Source organism: Sander lucioperca, chromosome 4, assembly GCF_008315115.2.
Source record: "Sander lucioperca isolate FBNREF2018 chromosome 4, SLUC_FBN_1.2, whole genome shotgun sequence".
Taxonomy (NCBI): domain Eukaryota; kingdom Metazoa; phylum Chordata; class Actinopteri; order Perciformes; family Percidae; genus Sander; species Sander lucioperca.
The window spans coordinates 21,263,063-21,286,311 of record NC_050176.1 but is presented as its reverse complement, the minus strand read 5'-3'; the positions used below and the strand labels follow the sequence as shown (position 1 = coordinate 21,286,311).

At 38.7% G+C, this 23,249-nt stretch overlaps 1 protein-coding gene across 6 annotated transcripts in view; it reads right to left on the bottom strand.

Annotated features, from left to right (window-relative positions):
* Window positions 1–22,106, bottom strand: part of myom2a (myomesin 2a) — a 38,423-nt gene extending 16,317 nt beyond the window's left edge. For 2 of the 6 annotated variants that reach the window (XM_031299915.2, XM_031299916.2), the window contains exons 1-16: window positions 21,973–22,106; window positions 20,915–21,037; window positions 18,594–18,686; window positions 17,433–17,571; window positions 15,685–15,839; window positions 15,053–15,145; window positions 12,725–12,813; window positions 12,575–12,613; window positions 9,110–9,274; window positions 8,604–8,765; window positions 6,318–6,459; window positions 5,087–5,286; window positions 4,948–5,001; window positions 2,433–2,560; window positions 1,087–1,270; window positions 187–204 (exon numbers count right to left, since the gene is read on the bottom strand). In XM_031299915.2, the coding sequence (XP_031155775.2) occupies window positions 187–204; window positions 1,087–1,270; window positions 2,433–2,560; window positions 4,948–5,001; window positions 5,087–5,286; window positions 6,318–6,459; window positions 8,604–8,765; window positions 9,110–9,274; window positions 12,575–12,613; window positions 12,725–12,813; window positions 15,053–15,145; window positions 15,685–15,839; window positions 17,433–17,571; window positions 18,594–18,686; window positions 20,915–21,037; window positions 21,973–22,091 (1,903 nt within the window). In that variant the 5' untranslated portion in view covers window positions 22,092–22,106. Of the gene's footprint in view, window positions 1–186; window positions 205–1,086; window positions 1,271–2,432; window positions 2,561–4,947; window positions 5,002–5,074; window positions 5,287–6,317; window positions 6,460–8,603; window positions 8,766–9,109; window positions 9,275–12,574; window positions 12,614–12,724; window positions 12,814–15,052; window positions 15,146–15,684; window positions 15,840–17,432; window positions 17,572–18,593; window positions 18,687–20,914; window positions 21,038–21,972 lie in introns of all 6 variants that reach the window. The other 4 variants (XM_031299919.2, XM_031299920.2, XM_031299917.2 and 1 more) reach the window with 3 other exon arrangements.
* Window positions 22,107–23,249: the final 1,143 nt, after the last annotated feature.

Below are 23,249 nucleotides of genomic sequence, written 5' to 3'. Positions count from 1 at the left end.
TAAAGTTTAAATAGGCCACAATACAAAGAACTGTATACAAATAGTATGTACAAATAGTGTGCTCTGCTAATCACTCATGGTTAGAACACACACACACACACACAGTGGACAAGTGAACTAATTTGTGACGTTACAGCAGCACGAAACAGTGCTTTTAAAAATGTGTTTCCATTAAACTGTACATACCAATTGGCAGCTCCGTACCTGGAACAAACAGTGATTCGCTTTTAACAAAAGGTTAATATCATGTGTTTGTGTTTGCCGATGCATTTGTGTGTTTTCAGTTCAGGATGTTTTTGGGTGTGGTGTTTATACTGATAAAAAAAGACACTGTTTTAGAGGCATTTCCATTTTAACAAGAACTAAATTCTGGGTGAGAACATTAGGCTGTACGGGGAGACACTGAATTGCTACAATTTCGGGAAATAAAAATTGACAAATGTGACACATCCCCCAATTTTGCACTTAAAAGCAACCCAATATTTCAACATTTCTTCCCAGCACACTGTAGATTTGTTTTCACTTAAATATGGATTTTGTTTCATAGTCAATATATTTTGTTGTGAAGAAATGTAACATATTTCATTTGTTACACTAATGACTGTGATCAATTTTAAATTTCCTCCTTAGACAAAAAGTTTGTTAATCTTTTATACACACCACAATGTTTCAGCCTAAAGTCCTTTTCTTTTAAAATTTCATTTCACCACATTTCTTCTTTGCCATGTGTATTAAACAAATGACTGACACGTAAATATGCCTTCACTCAAGACCATTTAAGACCCCTTTCCATGCAGCTTTTGGCTGTCATCACAGTTCAACAGTGAGATGGAAGAATAATATGGGATTTGGGGCCACCATTGGGCACTTTAAAACAATTAGGGAGTGTACAATTAAAGATATTTAAATATTTCTAGAAAATGTGACTTATTAGCAGTGTTAAAACAAATAGAATATATAAAAGCATCAGCTCTTACTTTTCTTTTTCTGTGTGCACGTTTGTATGTATGTGTATTTATGTGTATTGTACTTTGTAGTATACATGACAGTGTGTCTGAGAGTCTGTGCACTGATCCCAGCCCTTACCATCCTCATCCACCTTTTGGATGGGCTCAGAGGGCTCGGAGGCCTCGCTGGAACCGTACAAGTTGACCGAATACACTCGGAACTGGTACTTTTGCCCGTCTTGCAAATCAAAAACCGGGTAACGAGGGGAGTGCAGTTTGACTGCCGTGTTGATCCGCTGCCATGCTCCAGTGCCTGCTAAGCACTGTGGAAGAGTCGAGGAGGAGGGGGGGACATGAGAAGGTACAGCCATTGGTGCATAGTTGGGGCTCAATTAAGTCATAAAGTTTGGCCATACTCTGAATAAAGTATAACATTGATATGAAGTGTGTGTGTGTGTGTGTGTGTGTGTGTGTGTGTGTGTGTGTGTGTGTGTGTGTGTGTCAGAATAACAATAATTCTCATTGACATTTTTGGCAAGAAAACATGACTGAACCTAAAGAGTTGTGACAAGGATATATAAGGAGACAAGGGTACATTTTCAACAGTACATTTTACTTAAAAATTCAATTATTATAAATAACTATGAATAAAAACACTACAAGAAATACAAGATAAATATATTAAATGTGAACTGAGATAAGTAAGGATTAAACTATACACTACATGAAAAATTGTTTGCATATCTGCCATTTACGCAGATACGTATATATCTGTCCCAATATTGATCCTGCCAATATATAACTTGTGCTACCTTATTATCTACATTTCTAATATACAAATTAAATGTCAATTATTTATGGGAAATTGTTTGTGACCTTCACATGGAGTTTTATTTTGGCCATATTTGTTTTTTGCATTTACTGCAAACAAGTGGAGCCCCAACAATGCATGTGACACATGGTGAGCTTTTAGTGCTCCAATGTTCATGTGCTTAGAATTTAACATAAGCATAAAAAAAACACATGTAGCCTCTTAAACTCTGATGGACTCAGCTGTAAATCCATCATTGCATACTCATGTTGTGTAGCAAAAAACAGCTGTTCAAACCTACATATCCTTTTCTAATGAAGGTCTAAAAAGTGTAATGTATCAGGATGAATTCTGGGGAAATGTGTGTGTCAAATGATGCGTAAGACATCTGTAATATTTACATTTTGATATAATTGGAGCAGCCATAAAAAAATATACGAAAGTTTCAAAATTAACATTATATAGCTTCACTGAAGAGTTGGGACGAGCAGAACTGCATGTAATGCTGTCATGCAGTTTGGAAAAAAATATACATAAAAATCTTAATGGGACACTGATAGGGAAAACCCTGAGTTTAAGAGGTCAATGTCTTCTTTATCTCTTCAGTACAGTACAGAGCTTAACAGCGGGCTACATTGATGGAAACGGATGGCCAGAGGTGAAGGGACACACACCTTCTCGATGACGTACCACAGCGGAGCTCGTCCGCGAGGACTGGGAGGCTTCCAGCTCAGCACGACATACGATTTGAAAATCTCCGATGCGTGCACATCGGTGGGCTCCCCCGGGATCGTTACATAGCCTAGATTGGGAGTGAACGGTGTTGAGGCCTAAAGTACATACAGCAGCACCTGTTGCAGAAGTCCCACATTGTGTATGTATTTTTTGAATATGTATATGTCATAATGATATATTATATAAATGGATTTAGTTAGAGAGCTAAATCCCTAGTTGGTTGACATGGGCATATATTTTTTTTAATTTGAATAAAGAGTTGGAGTCCTGTCCCCCTTTCGTTCTCTCGTCTTTCTAAAAAACTGAATATTTTGGTCATTATTCTCATCTACTAACAACGTATCCACTGCCATTAAAGAGCTGTCGAAACCTCATGGGAGGGATGACTGTGGCATGCAAACGAAACAAATCATCTTCTAGCTTTGTAAAGATAAAAAGATGTTCAAATCTTAGAAGCTGGAGGAGAAGAAGATACTCATTCATCTCAGAATATGGACAGATGGCACCGATATCAATCACGATTATTTTGGTCAATACTAATATCACAATTATTTAACATGATTACTCATTGACTTTGGAAAGATGGTGCATTTATTGAACTTGGAAAAAAAAAAAAAAACACGTCTTTTTAACAGTGGATTTTCTTAATCTTTAAAAATTAAAATTCAACTGAAAAACAATAATAGAATAAATAATATATATTTAAACAAATAAGAAAAAAATAAATTAGATTAAAATAAATTAGATTAAATATGTTGTAGTGCACTGTTACAACCTACGGAGAACTACGGAGAGAGAGAGACGTGAACTCTTCTGAACTCTAAGGAAGTTTGTAAAATAGTGAAGTGAATTGCAGCAAAATGTGGGACTTCTACAGTGGACTACTGTGTAAAATGACACCAACGGGTTTTTTAGTTTTTGTGTTAAAGGTTTGCGTTAAAGTAGAGAAAGAGAAACGTCGGCACTTTAAGCGGTTTAATAGAAAAAAATATTAAGAAACACTTCAGTCGATTAAAGTATGAATGGAAGAGTTGAAGTTAAATCAAAGATGGGACAACAGTGAGGAGCGGAGGAGACGGGGGAAATGGTTTGTTTTGTGTGGCATTAAAATGAAGAAGTTAAAGCAGATGACAGATTAGTTTTGATATGAAAGTGCAGATACATTTTAGACCAGCGTGATGTGTTTAGAGGTTTTAACATTTGAGAGAAGCTTGTTTGGTGTCAGAGTGTAGAAAAGTCCTATTTTCTTTACAGACATTCTATAGAATAGTGGTTCTCAACCTGTGGGGGTCGCAAGAAAATTTCTGGGGATCGCCAGATAGTTGGGGAGAAATTAAATGAAATAACATATTCTACACTGGGGAATGGCTTTTACATTACTGTGTGAGTTTGGTATATTTCATGTGGTATATTCAGAGCTACATTTCTAAATCAGGAGGTCCTGAAACACAGAAAGGGGTCTGAAGGTGGGTTGGGGGAGAGAACAAATCAGAAACACATCCACAGAGCCTGGAGCACACTGGACAAGGCTATGTGCTAGCTGCTAAAACTAAAACTAAACTGTCATTAAAGCAAAGCATTTGTTTACATTTATTAATCAGAGCATTCACAAAAATTCGCTCCAAATCCACAGCGGGAGGCGTGTAGAAACAGCTGTTTACTGGTTAGCAGCTCTCTGTTGTTGTCGAGGGGGGTGGGGGAGTCGCAAACACCAACTTCATTATTCTAGGGGGTCGTGACTCAAAAAAGTTGAGAACCACTGCTATAGAATAAAGAAATAATTACGGAACCAAGGAGCATTTATATGAGTAAAGGAAAAAGATTAGGTGATGTAAAAAATGAATTCAGAATTCTATGAAAAATGTGAGCAGGATTGACAGATAATAGATTTTTCCACTGGTGGAAGAAATACCCAGATCTTTTACTTAAGTAAAAGTAGTAATACTACAGTGTACAAATACTCTAGCAAAAGTCCTGCATTCAAATTTACCTTACGTAGGGCTGCACAATATATAGTCTTTTTTATCGTCATTGCAATATCATATCGCAATAGACACTCTGAGATTTTTTGTGTTAGTTCAAAGAAAATATCAGTAAAAAACTGCAGATTAAAATGTAACTGTCACCCAAAAGTGAAAGTACTCAGGATGCAGAATGACCCATTTCAGAATCATAGTATATTATATCACTGGATCATAATATTTAATGGTTAATGGTGCAGCCTGCATAAGGATGTTGATATGATAGCTGATGATAGCATTTTGAGGTGGATAAGAACATGTTTGTTTAAATAATTTTTTTTATTAACTGCATTTTTATGTAGAGTGAAACTCCTCTTTTAAGATGTTGGATGTAATGTTGCTGATGAGTTTGGAAAGAGGGACACACACAAGGGGTTTAGAAGGATTAAAAGCAAATCTCTGAACCCAGATCAGTCTTTGTATACTACCGTACCTTCCAGGTCATCATCCTTGATCACTATGTCGTATTTCCCTTCGATTTTAATCACTGTTGCAGGAAACGACAACAACAGACCCGTTAGGTAACAGTCGTACCCCGCCGGTTTGTATTTCGTATTTACCTTCATCGGTACCTTGCAGCCTCTCGCTCTCGGCAGCGTCGAGGGCAGTCACTTTGTCCGACTTGCGGGACGGCCTGCTGATGCCGGCGCTGTTCACAGCCCTGACCCGGAAGTGGTAGGAGTGGCCCACTTTCAGGCCGTGCACCGGGTATTTACAAACCTTCACGGGGGCATCGTTGCACTGGACCCAGGTGTCGCTGCCAGATTCACACCTACACAGAGAACACATCGACAGTATAATAACACAACATGACACCCAAAAAAATTTATTTTCACTCATAAATAAAAGAAAATATTGACATTTTTTTCCAACTTGCCACTGCTTAAAGGAAAGAGTGATTATATATACAATATGTTATTATTTTCACACATTGCACATATTCTTTGTGCTGTATACAATCGCATCTTTAGTCAATTTTTAGCAAATTCCGTCCTCTTCGTTTTAAACACTGCATAGCTATTTTCATTTTAAAACAAATATTTTTTTAAACATATTTTTAATTGAAAATGTTATATTTATAATTCTTTCTTCTTATTATTTTGCAGTACTTCTGTTTTGTTTGTTCTTTCTCTTACTATGTTTATGGTTCTATGAAATTACTTTTATTTTAAAAAAAAACCCTACTAGGCAATAAACAATAAAGTTTTTTTTTAATTCTAATAAAAAAAATTTGCAGAGAACTTGCTGAAAACAAAAATGTTGAGATAAAACCACCTAAAACTAAAAAAAATGGTGAGTAGCTGTATTTTGTTTTACTTCATAATCCGTCAATCCCGTCTTTGATCAATCTTTTAATCTATGAAATGTCACAGAAGTCTGGTTAGCAGTTACCAATAACATCTTTAAATATTTTGTAGCTGCAACCTGAGAACATTTGACAATTTAATTAGACAATCAATCGATTGGCAAATTTTTTTTTTAGATTCTGTTGATTAAATTATCAATAAATCATCAGATTGAACAGTAAAACTTCGAGCTAAAAAAAGAGGCTAAAGGCTCCGTAGAGCTGCTGGTGATCACTGTTGGTGATTATAAGCAACCACTTTTATATAACACTCCGTCATTTGATCTAAAGTTGATATAAAGTATACTGATGAGCGCAGCTTTAAATAAATACGACATCATCATACCTTTAAAAATGTCCTTGGCCTAAAGGGCAGTTATTTGTAATTTGTCTGTTTTCATGTTAGTGTGTTGTGCTATAAAAAGAAAGCCTGAGGAGTTTTCAGGGCGCAGACTGACCGATCCACAAAGTATCCGGTGATTGCCATCTCGTTGACGGTGTTGGGGGGTTTCCAGGCAACCAGGACGTAGTCCGCGTTGATGTCGTATGCCTTTACGCTTAATGGTGCACCAGGTGCTCCGGGCGCAGAGGGGGCAGCATCTAGGGAAAAAGGAAGTAAGGACATAAGGTAGGAAGGAGTGACGATAGAAGACAGGAAGAGGGATGCAGATAGAAAGTTGGATAGAGAGACAATTCTCAACTTGGAAACATTAATGGCATACTATGTAACTTTTCCCTCTTCGGTTCCCCTACAGGTTGGCTCATTGGAACTACAGCTCGTAGTAGTTCCAATGAGACAACCTGTAGGGGGACCGAAGAGGGAAAAGTTACATGGTATGCCTTTAAAATCCCATCCCTCCTTATCTTCTGTTCATACTTCTATCGTTAACACTACTGAAAAGAAATTCTTCAGTAGTTGATGCAGCTTTCAGTAGAAGAAAACACAGCTTTCAAAAGGTGAAGAAAATGTTTTACAGAAAAAGGAAGGAGGAATTTGGGAGGAAATTAATCATAAATAGGCTTCCTTCTATCTATTTATATGTCATTATGTCACAGATCTATATATTTAAGCTTCCATTTCTACACGTCTGTTTGAAGTGTGTACTTGTTGAATATAATAAGTATAAATAACAATATAATAATTACTCCTTTAACTTGCATCAAAACTTAAACCAGATATCTCATAGCAATTATTTAGAGAATTGCAGAAACCCTAGTCTATATCCTTGACGTTCCACTTCTGGGATTGCTCCGTTGTCGACGGAAATTTCGCTGGATTTCACTCATTTAGGCCGGATATACGTTGCCTTGGACTTCCTTTGTGTTGGCATTTTAAACTCCGCTGGGTTTATGAGGACTATGGTTAACTGCTCCTCAGATCTCTGCAGGGTAAATCCAGACAGCTAGCTAGACTATCTGTCCAATCTGAGTTTTCTGTTGCACGACTAAAACAACTTTTGAACGCACACATGTTCCACCAAAACAAGTTCCTTCCCGAGGATATTTTGCAGCGGCAACGTGGCTTTTCCCAGTGCTTAGCACCGCCCAAGACAATTGTGATTGGTTTAAAGATATGCCAATAAACCAGAGCATGTTTTTCTCCCATCCCGGACTGCTGTGTGGACCAGCTAGACCCTCCTCCGCAGCGCTGTGGAGGAAGGTCTGGCACAGCGAGGGTTTGACTCATCCTGAGATCAGGTTTGGTGAGAACTGAGTGAACTTTAACGGAGTCTGTTTAATGTCGTTTATAACTGATTTGACATTTGTAAAGGTTTGAGATTTTGCTTGAGTCCTAAAACCTTGACTACTAATCCATCCATCCAGTTATTCCTCCAGCTGTTCGTCAACAAACAGACCATGTCATCATACATAATCATTCAAACCAGACCATCGAGTTTAGTTCTTTAAAATATAAGAGAGATCAGACATGCTGAAGTTTGTCACAGTCTCTGGTGCTAAATAAGAACTGATTTAAAGCAGTTTCTTTTGTGAACCAAAAAGGAAACAACCTGATAACCACAATTTTAAAAGTGGAATCAGTTTACTCCTGATATTTATTTTATACTGTGTTTTATATAGTGTTTATTTAACAGAGGTAACACTTTTAATGCCACGGATATCTCTAAAAGCTCATTTTCATCTCTCTTTTTCTACAGGTTTGGTTCCAGGATTGGTGTTTCAGCATTTCCTCATTAACCAATTAATTTTCATCATATTTTCTTGAGATAATGTTTAAATTCCTCCATGGGTGGATCAATGCTCATTTAAGCCACTTAATCTTTAAGTATTCATTTGTGCAATAGATTAGTTTATTTGAAAAGGGATAGGGGAAATTAATAAAAAAAAACCATGGTAAAAAAAATGGCTGGAATTAGCAAAGAGGCTTTTTTTTAACCAGTAGTCCCTAATCAAGGTGTCACAAAAGGCTTCCTAAAATACATCCGAGCAAAAACAAAAACATGTCATGCTGTTTAAACATTGGAAAAGGACACACAGTTGTTAACAAGCAGGACATACAGATAGCAGCAGCAAAGAGAGTTTAGTGCTGACATGTGTATGTATTAATCATCCATGGTTTTAATTGGTTACTGAAAGATCTATAAATGTTTAGTTGTTTGATGCGAATTGGAATTCACTGAATTGGAAAAAAAAGAAATCAAGCAGATTTCCAAGAAAATGTGACCCAATTTGATGATGCTTTATAACTGTTAAAAAGCTACATGATGCAGAGAGATTGATCCTACCTGAAACAAACAGATAGGCGCTATGTTCGGTGGTGCCGTCCTTTGTGAAGATGCGGAGGGTGTAGAGGCCCTCGTCGTCCTTGGCCAGGTGAGGCAGTGTCAGACGGGCCGCACCTCCACCCACCAACATCTCCGCCAGCTTGCTTGGTTTCAGCAGTTTATCTGTCAGCAAACAGGATGAAAGGCACAGTAAGAAGTGACCAAGATACACAGTTAACACACAACCTGTTTGACTCTGAGGAAGCTACGGAGAAATATAAATAAATAGATACGTAGAACACAAATATACAAATAAATATAAATAGCAAAAGACTAAGCTAGAATAAAGGAAAACTGAGTTGAACTAAATCAAATTAAAAGAAGATAAATAAAAATGCTGATGTGTCTTTGAGCAAGACATCACCTCTATTCCTGGACGATTCGGATTCATTTTATCGTCATTTAAGCATGATAAAAACACGAAGGAACAACATTTGTTCACACTCACGAGATAATGAATGTCTTACCGTCTCTGTACCACTGGGCAAGGGGGGGGAGGTTGGGGAGGTCGGGGACGACCACCAGGGTACACACCAGACTGATGGAGCCGCCCTCCACACCAAAGCTCACGGAGAACCGATCGAGCATGCTGACCTCCAGCTTACTGGGATGGATCTCAGTCAGATGGGGCACTGGGCAAGAAGTGAAACATCACTGTTAACAACCATTAACACTGCATAACATATTCATTGAGAATGGCCTATTTTAAAGGTAAACATTAGAGGATGTAGATGTGTAGGGTTTTAAATGATACCGTACAGTCTGCATTCCAATCTGAAGGTAAAAATACCTTTAAAACCAGCCAAGAATACCAAAGATCCCAACATCAGTGGACTTATGTTTTTAAGGAAATACCTCCTCATAATGGAAAACGACCAAAAATTGATTTCATATTGCTTAAAATTCATTACATGCAAGTACAATTAGGGGATAAAGGTGCATCTTCATGGACCCGTGGGAATTGTTAAACCTCTGTTTAGGAACTGCTGTCTTACGCAATTGGTCCTCATAGTGTGGTCCAGGGGGCACAAGAGATTATTGAGAGGGTCCCATCGGGGTCCCAGGTAAATGTAGAATAGTTAAAAGAATAGCCCCGGTTCATCGGTCGGCCTCGAATGCCACAAATGTCAACATTTGCTTTATAGTCGGTATATCATGTGCAACATTGTGCGACAATGGATGTTGTACTTTTTAAGAACATAAAGGAAGGAAACCAAAGAATATAATACAGTCAAATCCTAAAAACTTCATCAGGAAAATAATTTTTTTTAATTCTAAAATAAAAAATAAAGTTTTTTATTTTACTTAGTGTAGGTGAGGTTGAGGAGAAGAAAGTATCAATAAAGTAAGTTTAAGTGATCAAAAGTGTGCTGGATTCTTTGGTTTCTTTACATTTGAGAGTGTTTGTTCCCGCTCACCTGTCACTTAAACCTCAACATTGTCATAATTTCAGGAAAATGAAAGCATAAATGTGTCTTGTCACCCTGTTCCGGCATTTAAAAAATGTCACTGATTTGCTAAAAGAGAGTAACGTAACGGTAGCCTGGCTCCACCCTCCTACGTACTTCCGCTCAATTTTAATTTTCCTCCGTCTGGGTTTCCTCCGGTCAAATCTTTACCGGTCCAAATCAACGACCAGAGGGAGTGGCTGAGAACGATGATGTTGAGGTTGTGCGCTAATTTGGGTTGTAGTTCCGTAATGGCGGCGGAGAAAGATGCGAGCGAAGCCATTCAGTCCGTTGTGGAAACGCTGCCAAATATCCAGAAATTAAAGCCTGAGCAAGAACAATCTTTGCTGAGTTGTGTTGGTGGCCATGATGTTGTGGCCCTCCACCCCACGGGGTTCGGAAAAAGTTTGATTTTCCAGCTCACTCCGTTAGTGGTGAAGGAGTTGGCTAAGGCTATCGCTAGCGATGCTAAGCTGACGTCACGACCAGACGTAAGCGATTGGTTATGGCAGATCCAGAGTGGCTCTGGGCAGATCCAATAGTTTTAAACTTCAACAGAGTACCCGCCTTCAAGGAAGTTAAAGGGGTGGTTCAGAATTTTGGACATAGGACCTCATTTCCAAGTTAGCCAGTGTGTTATTTATCAGTGGAGACTGAAAACACTTTCCATCCAGTCCTTCCAGTTGCAGAGTTCGCTGGTGCTAGGCTAGCGCAAGTCAACAGTATCTGCTAGCCTGCCACTAAAAACAGTCTTACCCACTCCACAGTACACCCGAGGCAAATAAATTATAACGCCAGACTATCGATGTTAATGTCTGTTGATAGAATAATGTTAGAAATAAAACTACCCTTGCATCTCAAAGATCGCATTACATTTTGAGGGATTAGTTTCTCAGCAGCGGCAGAATTTTACTTTGCTCCGGTTAGTAGTACTGCGCCAAAAAGTAAACAGAGAAGCGCACTACAGTCGGGACACCTAGTAGTAGCCTAGTACATTGGTATTGAAGCATTGGATTGGAAACTAAGGACTAGGCAACATGGTGATTCAGTGTGCATTTAGACATTGTAAAAATAAACCAAACAGATGGGCACCACAAAGTTTCCACAAATTTCCATTGGGAGATCCAGAAAGGAACCAACTGTGGCTTCTTGCTGCTGGCTTGGACATCAAGGCGGAGACTCTACTCATGTGGCAAATGTGTAGTGTTCATTTTAGTGACCACAAGTCACTGACAACGAATGCGGTTCCACCTGTCTTTCCAGATGCACCAACAGCTACTGATGAACAGGTAATAACTTGTGGTAGGCTACTCTAGCTAATAAAGCTAGCCCCTTTCATAACGTTAGCCTAGCTGCTACTGATAGATTGAGACTGACAACGTTAGTGGAGATAACGTTACAGTTCAATGCATTGTGGAAAGTGACAACGTTAGCTACACTCTTGGTAGATACCTGGCTGGGCTAACCGCTAACTTTAGGTAATTGCTGACAGAAAAGTCATGTAAGCTCGGACAGTTTACATGCAAATTGCAAGGTAAATAAACTTGTGTGATTGTCATGGAAACCGGCTTTCTCAGTAGCCTAGGTAATATCACTCCGCCGCTGCTGTAGCCTATGCTACCAACTACAGGGAACAAAGTATAACTATTGCAATGCGATGCAGGGGTAGTTTTATTTCTAACATAATTCTATCAACACAGACATTTACATCGATAGTCTGGCGTTATAATTTATTTGCCTCCTGTGTACTGTGGAGTCGGTAAGACTGTTTTTAGTGGCAGGCTAGCAGATACTGTTGACTTGCGCTAGCCTAGCACCAGCAAACTCTGCAACTGGAAGGACTGGATGGAAAGTGTTGAAAACGGTCTCCACTGATAAATAACACACTGGCTAACTTGGAAATTAGGTCCTATGTCCAAAATTCTGAACCACCCCTTTAACACTTGTCAATGGAGAGTGGCCAGACTCTCTGTACAAATGAAATGTATGAGAGTCTGGTAGGACCAGGCTAACATAACGGCTCGTCCAATTAAAAACAAAAACTGGACTTCCAAAAGTCTATTGAATGTGTTTCAACATGTTCTAAACGGTGATCTTTAAACAGCAACAGGTCAAAACAGGAGACATTGTGGACTTGGGGCAGACAGAATCATTGTATAATAATGGTGGAGGAAATGATTTGCTTAATTTAAACATGAATTCATTTCTGAACCAAAAACACATTTAGTAAAAGTATCTGAATGTTTAACTAGATCATCAGGGGCTGAACTACTTAGTGTGAGGTTTCTTGTCTGCGTCTGGACGAGGACAACAGCTTCTAACAATAGTTTCCACTGCTTATCAGGCCTCTCACATGCTCTGCTATTTGTAGCCAATTGATCCCACGTGGTTGAACTGGTTGTGTCTGGGCCTGATTCCAACAAAAAATTAAAAAGCCCCCCTCCAGCTAGATCCTCAGCCACTGCCCCCTCTCTCCCCCCTCACCTAAACCAAGCTGGCAGGACTCCCCGGATCCTGCTGCTCCTGTGAAGGGAAAGGAAATTATGATTACAGAGAGGAACATGAGCTAAATAATGGTACAATATGATAACGATAATAATGACAGAGACAGAGAGGGTAAGAGAATGAACTCACTCTTTACAGTAACTGTAGCCTTGCTGGTAGCCGTGCCATGAGCGTTGGTGGCCACAGCACTGTACTCAGCAGTATCACTCACAGCACACCTACAAGACCAGACAGGAAGGAAGGATGTCATAACGTGATTTAAACAACTGTATAAATGCTTATCCATAGCTTTGCCATATTCAATAAATATTCTATATTTATATGTTCAGTATTACAATACAATGATTTGAATGTCTTTATGTGCATTCAATAAACTTACTGATGTGGTTTACATCATATTTTTGTAAACTTCAAATAGCATTTTCTTACTTGAGATATTTAATTTTCAATTCAAATTAATATATCAGATGTTAATAGAAACTCTAGTCCGGCAAAGGCCAATTTTCCCAAACGGACATGAATAATGTTTACATTTGATGGAACGATCAAGCCAATGCAAAATATATAGTATCGACAGAGACCGTAAATACATAATTTGTAAAGTTTGCATCTTTACTAAAGGGAGCACAGTCTTTTACTGCCATGTCTTTCATATATTATAATTACATATTGTTTCCTGTGAATCATAATGTAGATTAAAGAATTTTGTTTAGTCCTGTACCCTCTCAGGCTACATATAGACCCAAGAGCCACAACACTAATCAGAGGTAGGACAGGCTCAGATGTGTCCTGAGAGGTGAAACCGAAGGGGGAAAAAAGCTCTAACCTATGCTGTCACTGTAAAAATTGGAGGATGAAAATACGATTTTGATGATTTAGAACATGTCCCTCCCATCCACAAAGAAAGAATATTTTGCCATAATAATGGGTGGCATATCCATATTTTACTTGACAGACAAAAAGGGTTTAAGCAAGGGAGGCAACAACAGGCCCGTTTTAAAGTTTTGTCAAACATTAGTACAAGGGCAGCTGTAAACTCCCCAAGTCAATGCTTGCCTACGGCACATGAAACCATGTACTGCATCTTTTAAAAAATGACCTCACATGTTGGGAGAGTGCTGAAAAGAAGGTGTACCGTGGCAGGAGTCTGCTGGGCGGGTGAGAATAGAAGGAAGAAATGTGACCTCCACCCTGAACTGGACTATTTTAAAAGATGATCCATTTTCTCAGCTGTGGGGGACATAAGAGACTGTGCTCTGCTTCTAATAGAGCTTTTCACTTGGACTCTGAATGAGAAAACCCTTCATTTTTACAAAGTCAGGGACATAAGGTCTCCTCGCTGACAATGTATTGACTGACGACCGGAGATATTCAATGCCTCAGAGAGAGAGAGAGAGAGAGAGAGAGAGAGAGAGAGAGAGAGAGAGAGAGAGAGAGAGAGAGAGAGAGAGAGAGCGAGCAGTGGGAGGAATTCATGGCTCGAATGACGCAAAGGTCAGCACTTATACATGAACAGCTGAGAAGTCTTGAAGATGACATACAGGCCAGCAGGCCGGGCCGTTCCCCTCAATCTAACAGTCCTCCCTCTCCCTCTCGAGCCACCCGTCTTTTAAGTTGTGACACTGAAAGTCTAGGTAAAGCACTAAAGATTCAAAGAGGAGACAATTATATTATATCTTGCAATAGTTAACTCTAAGCCCCTTCTGCTGCTTTGCTTTCCATCACCACAGGTTTTTTTTACAATTTACAAATTTAAAGGATCCATACATTTTGTGTACTGTAAAACTGCACAAGACAAGGTTGTGTGTTGATGCACTTGTATCTCCAAATGGCATCAAGAGGTACAGACAGTGTAGGAATGAGTCTCTTCCTGTGTTAATATGATTTATTGCAAGTGTATGACACTATTGTATGTCTTGCAGTGTGTGGTAGGCAGTAAAAATGGGTGTTTTTTTTACAGTAAAACTTGGGAAAGTCCAGTTTTTAGTGCAGCTGGCCTTTTTAATTGAAGTTGCACTCTGTTAGATCTGCACTACAATTTCACAATTATTTAGCCTTTTGAAACTTTTTTCTTTTATACTATTTATTCTTCATATCTGTGTCTTTTATTTTAACTGTTTTTAGTTCAACTGTATACTTTTTGATTGTGCTTACCTGTGTCTTTTTAACAGTTTTTAAAATCTAACTTTATTCTTCTTCTTTTTTTAAACTTCATTGTGTAAAGCACCTTTAAATCAAGTTTAAAAAGTTGCATAAAAACACTTAATCAAGAAAGGTGATTGTGAGTGTGGGTTATAATACTGACTGTACTGGGATGGGTGATTATATGGTAATGGGTTGTTTGGTGCAAAATGTAAAAAAAACATTTGGCAGGTACATCCTTGCCTCTTCAAATCAAAGTGTGTTTTTTTGAAGAAAATTCAGAGTATTCTCTGCTGAGTTGTGTTTGTGCCGTACCTGCTAATAATCAAACTGTGGACTCCATACTTGTTTTCAATCTTGTACTTTCCTGGAGCGGTCAGTGGGTCGACTGGCACTCCGCCTTTATACCTGCAAACAGCCAGCAGTCAGTGAGTGTTGTTCACACCTACACGCTCTCTCGTTTGGTAAAATAAGCATGTGTGTGGGGATACATGACTCACTGATTGTCCATCTGACAAGTGATGGCTATACTGGGAGGCTATGCTGAACATTAAAGATCAAAGGGATTAAGGAATGCCTTTTTCGGGGGAGATCAAAGCATCCATGCTGTATTTCATCCCAGCATAATATAAAACAACTAAACTAGATATAAGTCTACCACAATTAGGTATAAACCTGGTAAAGAAAACACAAGAACAATCATTAACAGTAAAACATATGGTAACTAATTAAGTTAATTTGGAACGTTGTTTGGTGTGTTTTGTAGCTCGTCTTCTATATGTAAATTGTTCTGTTATTTGAATAATTGAAAAAAGTAACATCAGCTCTTATAAACTAAGTGCTACCGCTTCATGTAACACACACATACTTTAAATGTGCCTTTGCTTATTCTGACATAAATGAAGTCAAATCTAAGACCCACTGCCGTGAAATGTGAATATTCTGACCATTTGACAATGGGCCTTGGGTTGCCCTGCACAGTGCAGAACAGTTTGACGGGAGTCTTCTCCCACACGGTGTGGGGCCGCAGGGCAACCAGGAAGTCCGGCAACTTTGGGATGTCCTCCAACACATCCGTCTTCTTGTACATCATGTTCCTAACCTGAAGAGAGTGAGTGTATATAGCACAGTGAAGAAGACATCGTTATAATAACCCTTCTATGCTAACATGTTGTCATCATCATCAACATTTCCCTGCTCACATCACCATCATCAACAGATCTGGAATCTGCCCGGACCAGAAGGATTAAAGAGGTGAGGTTAGCAGGCAGAAGTTAGTCCTGCAGTCAACAACAACTTTAAACTTCAGCATCATCCGTCTGCATTCTTACAGCAAGATGAGGCAGGGCAAAACACATTCATTTATATAAGCACCATCCATACAGAGTGGGGATATCCCAGTACTCCATAATGTTTTGAATTAATATACTGTTAATACAGAATATAAATATATGATAAAAATGGACATATATAATGCTATATGATATATTAGAGTTCATGTTAGCTGATCAGTTAATTATATTTTCACTACATACCAATAATGAGCTTAATCAACTCAATAATCGGGACGTTACATGCTTGATCAGCATTGCTATGTATAGACTATGCAAAAAATTATGGATTGCAGCTTTTAACAGAATAAAGGAAACAAACATGCAGTAAAAACAAATAAAGAGATACAAATTATATAATTTAAAAGCCAATTGGAAAACAAAAACGTTATAGGCCTGCTTTTGAAGGTGGTCAAGGTGTGGGTGCATCTTAGATCAACTGGCAGTTTGTTCTACAGATACAGGAAATAACTAACTATAAGGGGTGGGGGAAAGAATCGATTCTTAGATGCAACGCAATTCTCTCTTGAAAGACTATGTCTCGATGCAGAAAAAAAAATCCTCAGAAATTAAAAACCCAATTCTCGAAATTGTGATTGTCTGTAACAAGTATGGGCTGTACGTTACTTGCGGCTGAACCAGCGCTATTGAAAGAGAGACTCTCTAAACATTGGGCTGAACAAATTTGATGGTGATACGTAACGGACGCAAACATGTGCGTCATGTTTACGTTCTAAGCTAGGCTACTTCTTGGTGAGAATGGGTTAAGGTTAATTATGGATCATTACAAATGCGCTACGTAGTAGCTAGTCACACAGTGAGAAAAAACAAATCATGTATAGAAATCAACATTTTTGATGCGTCAAGATGCAATCGCATTGCAGCCCTCTGAATCGAATCGTGAGGTGCCTAGAGTTTCCCACCCTTTTATTCTCATATTAAAAACAGCAAGCAACCATTTCATGATGACCTGAGAGGTCCGTATCCTTCAGTACAAGCATGTCAAAGATCTACAGTCTCCTGCTGTAAAGCTGCAGAATCTAGGGATTCATCATGCTGTAACTCAATTTCTATTCTATGACACATTAACAGGCGGTGCGTGATGAGTTCTATTTACTTGAAATTCTAGCAGCAACAGGTTGAAGTGAGAGAAAAGAGCTTTAGACTTATTTTGGTATGAATTAGCAGCCAATACAGTTATCTCAATGTTGTGCCTATGGAACTGGAGAACATTATGACATATCCAATCATAATCTGGTCAGTGCAATGTTTCAACAAGACAGGGTGGTCTGTAAGTGTCATACGCATATGGGTGATAGGAAATTTACGAGATTTTCTGTGTCATTTCACTCCAAGCTGCTTACCTCTCTCTGAATAGCAATACTGTCCACTTGGGCCTTGGTGGTCATCCTCATCCTGTGGAGCTCCTCCTGAATAACAGTCAGTCCTTTCCCAACTTTCGTGCTCACCCGCTGGTACTCCTCAGTCCCCTCATCAGCAGTCCTACAGTAACAACACACAACTTAAATTGATCCACTACTAATCTAGGAACCAGCTATATACATATATTTAATAATTTCAGTGTGACTACAGTAGATGTCAATCACGAGTTAGATTGGTTACACTTTACTTGAAGGTATCTACATAAGAGTGACATGACACTGTCATGAAAGTGTCTTAAACATTATAAACAAGTCATAAACGTTTATGACATATTGGTCATGGTTATGGTTAAGAGTTAGAGTTAGGGTTAGGGTTACTGTGTCATGACAGTGTCATATGTTCATGACAGTGTCATGTCACTCTTATGTAGATACCTTCAAGTAAAGTTTTACCGTTCAATTTTTTATTTTATTTTATACAGACTTCATAGAAAATAACTTCTGAAACATTGAAACTTTTTACTTATTTTTTGTGTGCTTTTCATGGGCACTAAAATAATTCATTTCAATCCCTTTGACCTAATCATGGCAGTTTTGATCTCACAATTAAAAATAAAGTAGTAAGTAAACTTGGAATTGGAAGAATACAGTTCATCTGCAAATTAGATTCAACTTCTTGGGATTTAAAAATACTAGTATAGAGAGCAAGCGGTACCCAGCATGCCGTTCTACAGTGTAATAGTTAATAGAGTTGCCCTCTCAATACACTACACAGTGTGTACATAACTAACTACTAACGAATGTGTCCTGTGGATCTCAAGAGCTTGCGCGATACACTCGCCAAGTGTGAAGCTGATCGGATGAACTGTTGTCGATTCGAAAAAATTGAAAGACAGACAAAGAGAGACAGAGTCTCCTCCCTCAGGAGGCTTTGGCTTTGCCAGGCTGCCGTTGTAAATAAGAATATGTTCTTAATGACTGGTTAAATAAAGGTTAAATAAAAAGTAAGAATCACTGAAAAAATTGCTAATAACACTGAGTAAATGTGCTGTCGTGACTGGAGTCAGCTAGTAGAGACTGTAGTTCAGTATAACCTTACATCTAAAATAGCCTGACATATGACAGCAGCCAATGGGAACTCACCTCTGCCGGAACGCAGGTATGGTATAAGCTGGTTCTGCCATAGCCACTGTGGCCTGGGCCTGCACTTGGCTCACCGATTTAGAGCTTGATGTCCTGTCGGGAAGATGTCCATCGTCATAAAACAGGCATTGAAAGAATATTACACCATAATGGACTTTTGGGTTTTAGTTTTGCAGAAGCAGGTTGCTGCGCTGAAATGTCCCAAGATCCACCTGAGGTTTTTCTTAAGTTTTAAGTAATTAGTAAAAATTGGTGGCAAATTTTCACAAATGAAGGTCTCCTTCTCTGTAATATGTTTTGTCTTTAATACGGATGAACAGAAATATGTTGCCAATCCATCTTAAACTTCTACACTATTCCTCCTCCTGTACCCATTGTTGGAGACCCATTTATCTCCTTTGCATTGCCAATATAATGCAATCTGCACTATCTATACAATATCTTGATGAATCCATTCTTATTATATCAACATATTTGATTTACAAAGATGAAACAGAAATACATCTTGGCCATCTTAAACAAATAGTCAACGTTTGCTCAGAATAGCAACCACAAAGTAATATTTGCTTCGCTGCCACGTCCTCATTCACTGTGCACTTTCAAATCTATTGTGAAAAGATTGATAGTAATTAGTGTCTGATACACATGAAGCGAATTTGACCAATGAACATCAGGGACATGGACAAAGACTCTTTTTAAAGGATAAATTAAGTTGGTCAAATTGACAGAAAATTGACATTCTGTATAAAAACTAACACTTAGCCCTCCATGTTTTTCTTTTTAAATGTCTCTCATGGGATACTTCATGATAAACCTGGTCAGAAACCTGATATCAGTACCTACAGCCCTGACCACTGGCCTCAGATGTAGGTCAGGTTCAGGAGAGTGGCACGCAGCCTCTGACATAAGGCAGGGGCTGAACTTGGCTTGAAGTGGACGTTTGAGGCACTCTTATGTTCTGCCTTCATCACTAGTGACAACAAAGCTAGCGCAGCCTTCAACTTAAGTATCAAGTTATGCATGTTAATGTTGTATAGCAGAGCTGGACTAAGAGCCAGGTAGGGAACAATACTTTCAAAAAGTGTTCTACAGCAATCTAGTAAAATACATGATTATGACCTGAGTAATAAAACCAGCCAAAAGCTGAAGAGCCTCATTAGCAATAGCATTATCTGTAGCTCTGTCACGGGATGTAGTTCCAGAGCTTCTGGACCCCACAGGGAAAAGACTCACTGGTGACCATTTTGAAATGTGCCAGAGTTCTTCCGTGTTTTCACTTGTTTGATTTTTGCAGGTCTGCATCTTCAAGCTAGGGACCTTTGACACTGGATATGCAATATTTTCAGGTACCTTCCTAGTGCTTTAGATTGAACGTGTAGTCTTTTAAGTCAACGTTCGGCAGAGGAACAAAAAGCATCACACACAGGGATAAATATGGATTCCCAATGAATACTACTAAGTTATGTAACATTAGGTCCAAGTAACATGTTCAAAACTGGATCAGCCTCTCATTCTTTACTGTGTTTTTGTTATGGTCTCCATGCTTTTACTGTGTTCTTTTTTTGTTATCTTTCATTGTACAGCGCTTAGGTAATCTGTTGTTTTTAAATGTGCGTTATAAAAAAAGTTCGCGAACTCGGTCACTATGCAGTCTCACTCTCTCTAAAAATCTTGTAACATTGGTGTCTTAAGTTTGAGTCATGAAATAATGTATGGTCTATGACTCCAAATGGCAGTGAGAGGTAAGGGGTAACGATTTCCTAGACCTGTTTTTGCATCCAGAAACACAAAAACATAACACCACAAAGTCTGCTTTTACAACATTTGAGATTTACAATCAATAAAAGCTGCCGCCTTGGTAGCCAAATAGTTAAAGTGCATGCCACATAACATGCCAGTTCAATTCCAGCTGGGAGTCTTTGTTTCGCATCATATTTCCTCTCTCTGTCAACTGTCCCATAAAAAATGTAATCTTTGAAAACTAAAAATAAAGCTGAAACGAAGGACAAATACTTCTCATATGAATCCAAATATAACTCTGTCTCCCACTTAATGTGTATTGCCACTTTTGTCTTCATAAAAGCTCAGTTTTTATTGTGTAAGTTATGGGTTCTTTAAATTGAAATGTTTGCCAGCAGTCACAATTGAGGAGGATGCGCTCCGTCTCTATCTGACATCCGAGGGCAAATGGATGGCCACCTAGGAAGCAGACGCATATGCAGCAGGAATATAAAGACCACCTGTCAGCAGTGGCTCTAGGCATATCTGTTGCTCTACCTGACAAAGCAGCCAAAAGTAGCAGGTGAATTCAACCTTCATACCTTACTGCTGTTTGCTGCTTGGCACACACACATTTAGTGTGGTCATAAGCGTAATCTGTTTTAACTTGGCTCACACGCTTCTTCTTATACCAAGGTGTGACTTTGGAAGGCATGACTGGAACACTTCAAGGAGACATGGCCACGAGCACCAGGGGGAGGGGGAGACCAAACATGTGTTAGCCATGAAAGCAAACAAGGGACAAGTCTGTCCCTTTAACATTATTTTTACTGCAGCCATTATGAAGTCTCTGTGATTCACATTTTTTTTGCTACATGTGCTGTCATCTTTTAAATGTACACCTCAGTAGTACAATCTCTTTCTTTGCTTTTCTCAAGATTAATTTATGTAGTCATATTAAACATGATAAATTACCAGTGCTAAAACAAATACATTTAGAGAATACATAAATATCATAAGAACATCTTTATCTCAGAGGCACACATGTCAAAGTCCAATATTTAAGAGGCATCAGGACAGTTCCAACATACACCAGAGATCAGCACTTCAAATGTTTCACCTTACAACCTCACACAGCTCAGCTATGAATAGCTTGCAGCAGTCTGCCTATTCCATGATTGGAGAAATGAAGGAAATAGAGTAATTACCAGCAGTGCACAGTCCCCTCTCTATTTAATTAAAACCATCATGCAGGAAATGAGATTAATCAGACTCTACAGACTTTTTTTTTTAAATGGAACAAGACTAACTAACTAGACCAGCTGTCAAATACAAACGTCTGGCTAATTATGTTTCCATTATGTATAATCAATTCTTTCAACAGAGGCACATTTTACCTGAGTTTTTTTAAGCTTATACAACTTGGGACAAGAGGGTCAGCAACCTCTTAATGCCCTGGTATGTAAGGAAGTACTGCTCAGGGAGATTACAACAGACTGCTGCTGCTTCCCCACACAGGAGACAGATTAACTACAACCATTCATTATAGCAACACATTTCACTCATTCCACACTCGATAACTTCTCCTACTACTCTGAACTTTGCAAAAGTTATCTCTCCTAATTAGCCTAGTGAGCAAATATCAGGAAAAGTGACTTACCCAGAGAGATTAAAACAGCGCAAAGCGGTGGAAGACCAGCCTGATGCCGCTTGGGAAGCACTTGCTGATGGTAACAAAAATATTACCCTCTCACCCGGGGAATGCTGTTCCCCTTCCATCCCATGTATGGACGCACTTAAGACTATATATAGCATTTACCCCCAAATTTTGTTCTCATTCTGCACTTTGGAGATGAAGAGTGTGCATCCGTACCGGCAATTTTATTGAATTATTTAGAGGTATGTTGCCCCTCCTGCATTTATTAAATTTAAAGTTTTTTTTACAGAGACGTTTAGTGAAAGGTTAAAAGAAGATTTTAAATGTCTGTTTAATGCTTACGCGGGCTGAATTTCTAAAATGATAATACTGTTTCCACACAACAAAAACTCATTTTGGAAGTCCTTAAATCAATGTTTGAATGGCACACTGCCAGTCCTCTCATTGTTGGCATGAAGACTGATTTCCTTTTCTAACAAGATTAATAAAGAGGCACCTCACCTTTAGATTTCACAAATATTCATAACACCAAGAACAAGAAAGACATTTTTGAGACAATTTGCTGGCAAATCCCAACACTGAAAGCCTTACGAGACCTTTTTAGGTTTCTCGAGACAGCCTGTCCTCCTTGGCTCAACACTTGTGGGCAGCAGTCAGGCTATTTTTAACAGCCAGTCCTTCGATACAGTGATACACCCGATTCTTACTGTACAAGAACCCTCGCAGCTATTTTCATTCACACAAGTCCATTTAAAAATAAAATGACTGAAGACACAGAGAAAGAAACTCATGAGGCGATTTGGTGAAACTCAGATGTGATAAAAAAAAACATCAGTGTGAATTCAAAAGACGTAGCAGGCCTTGGGTTTATTGACCATTTGACCTACAGTTGTTGCCATGTGGCTTCACTGAAAAGGTCGCCTCCCCTTCTCTGTTTAGAGGAGACTGGCCTACAGCTTTGCTAACATTTTAAGGATATTTATTAAAAAACATGAACTCATTACACCTTTAAAACATGTATTACATTATAAACATGTCTACCCCAAAGCACCAAAGTGCAGGATTTAAAAATGTCACTTTGTCTACCACTCCTAGTGGTAGTATCATTAGACACTGTGGCAGACATCTGTGCACATCAACATACTGACACCACATGTAAAGACGGGTAAAGTGGCTAAGGCTAAATCTACCCTACTACATTTTCATTTTTCATTTTTAGCTCCAGCAGCCAAACTAATCACCATCCATATTAATAAGTCTGACAACACGTATCACATGAC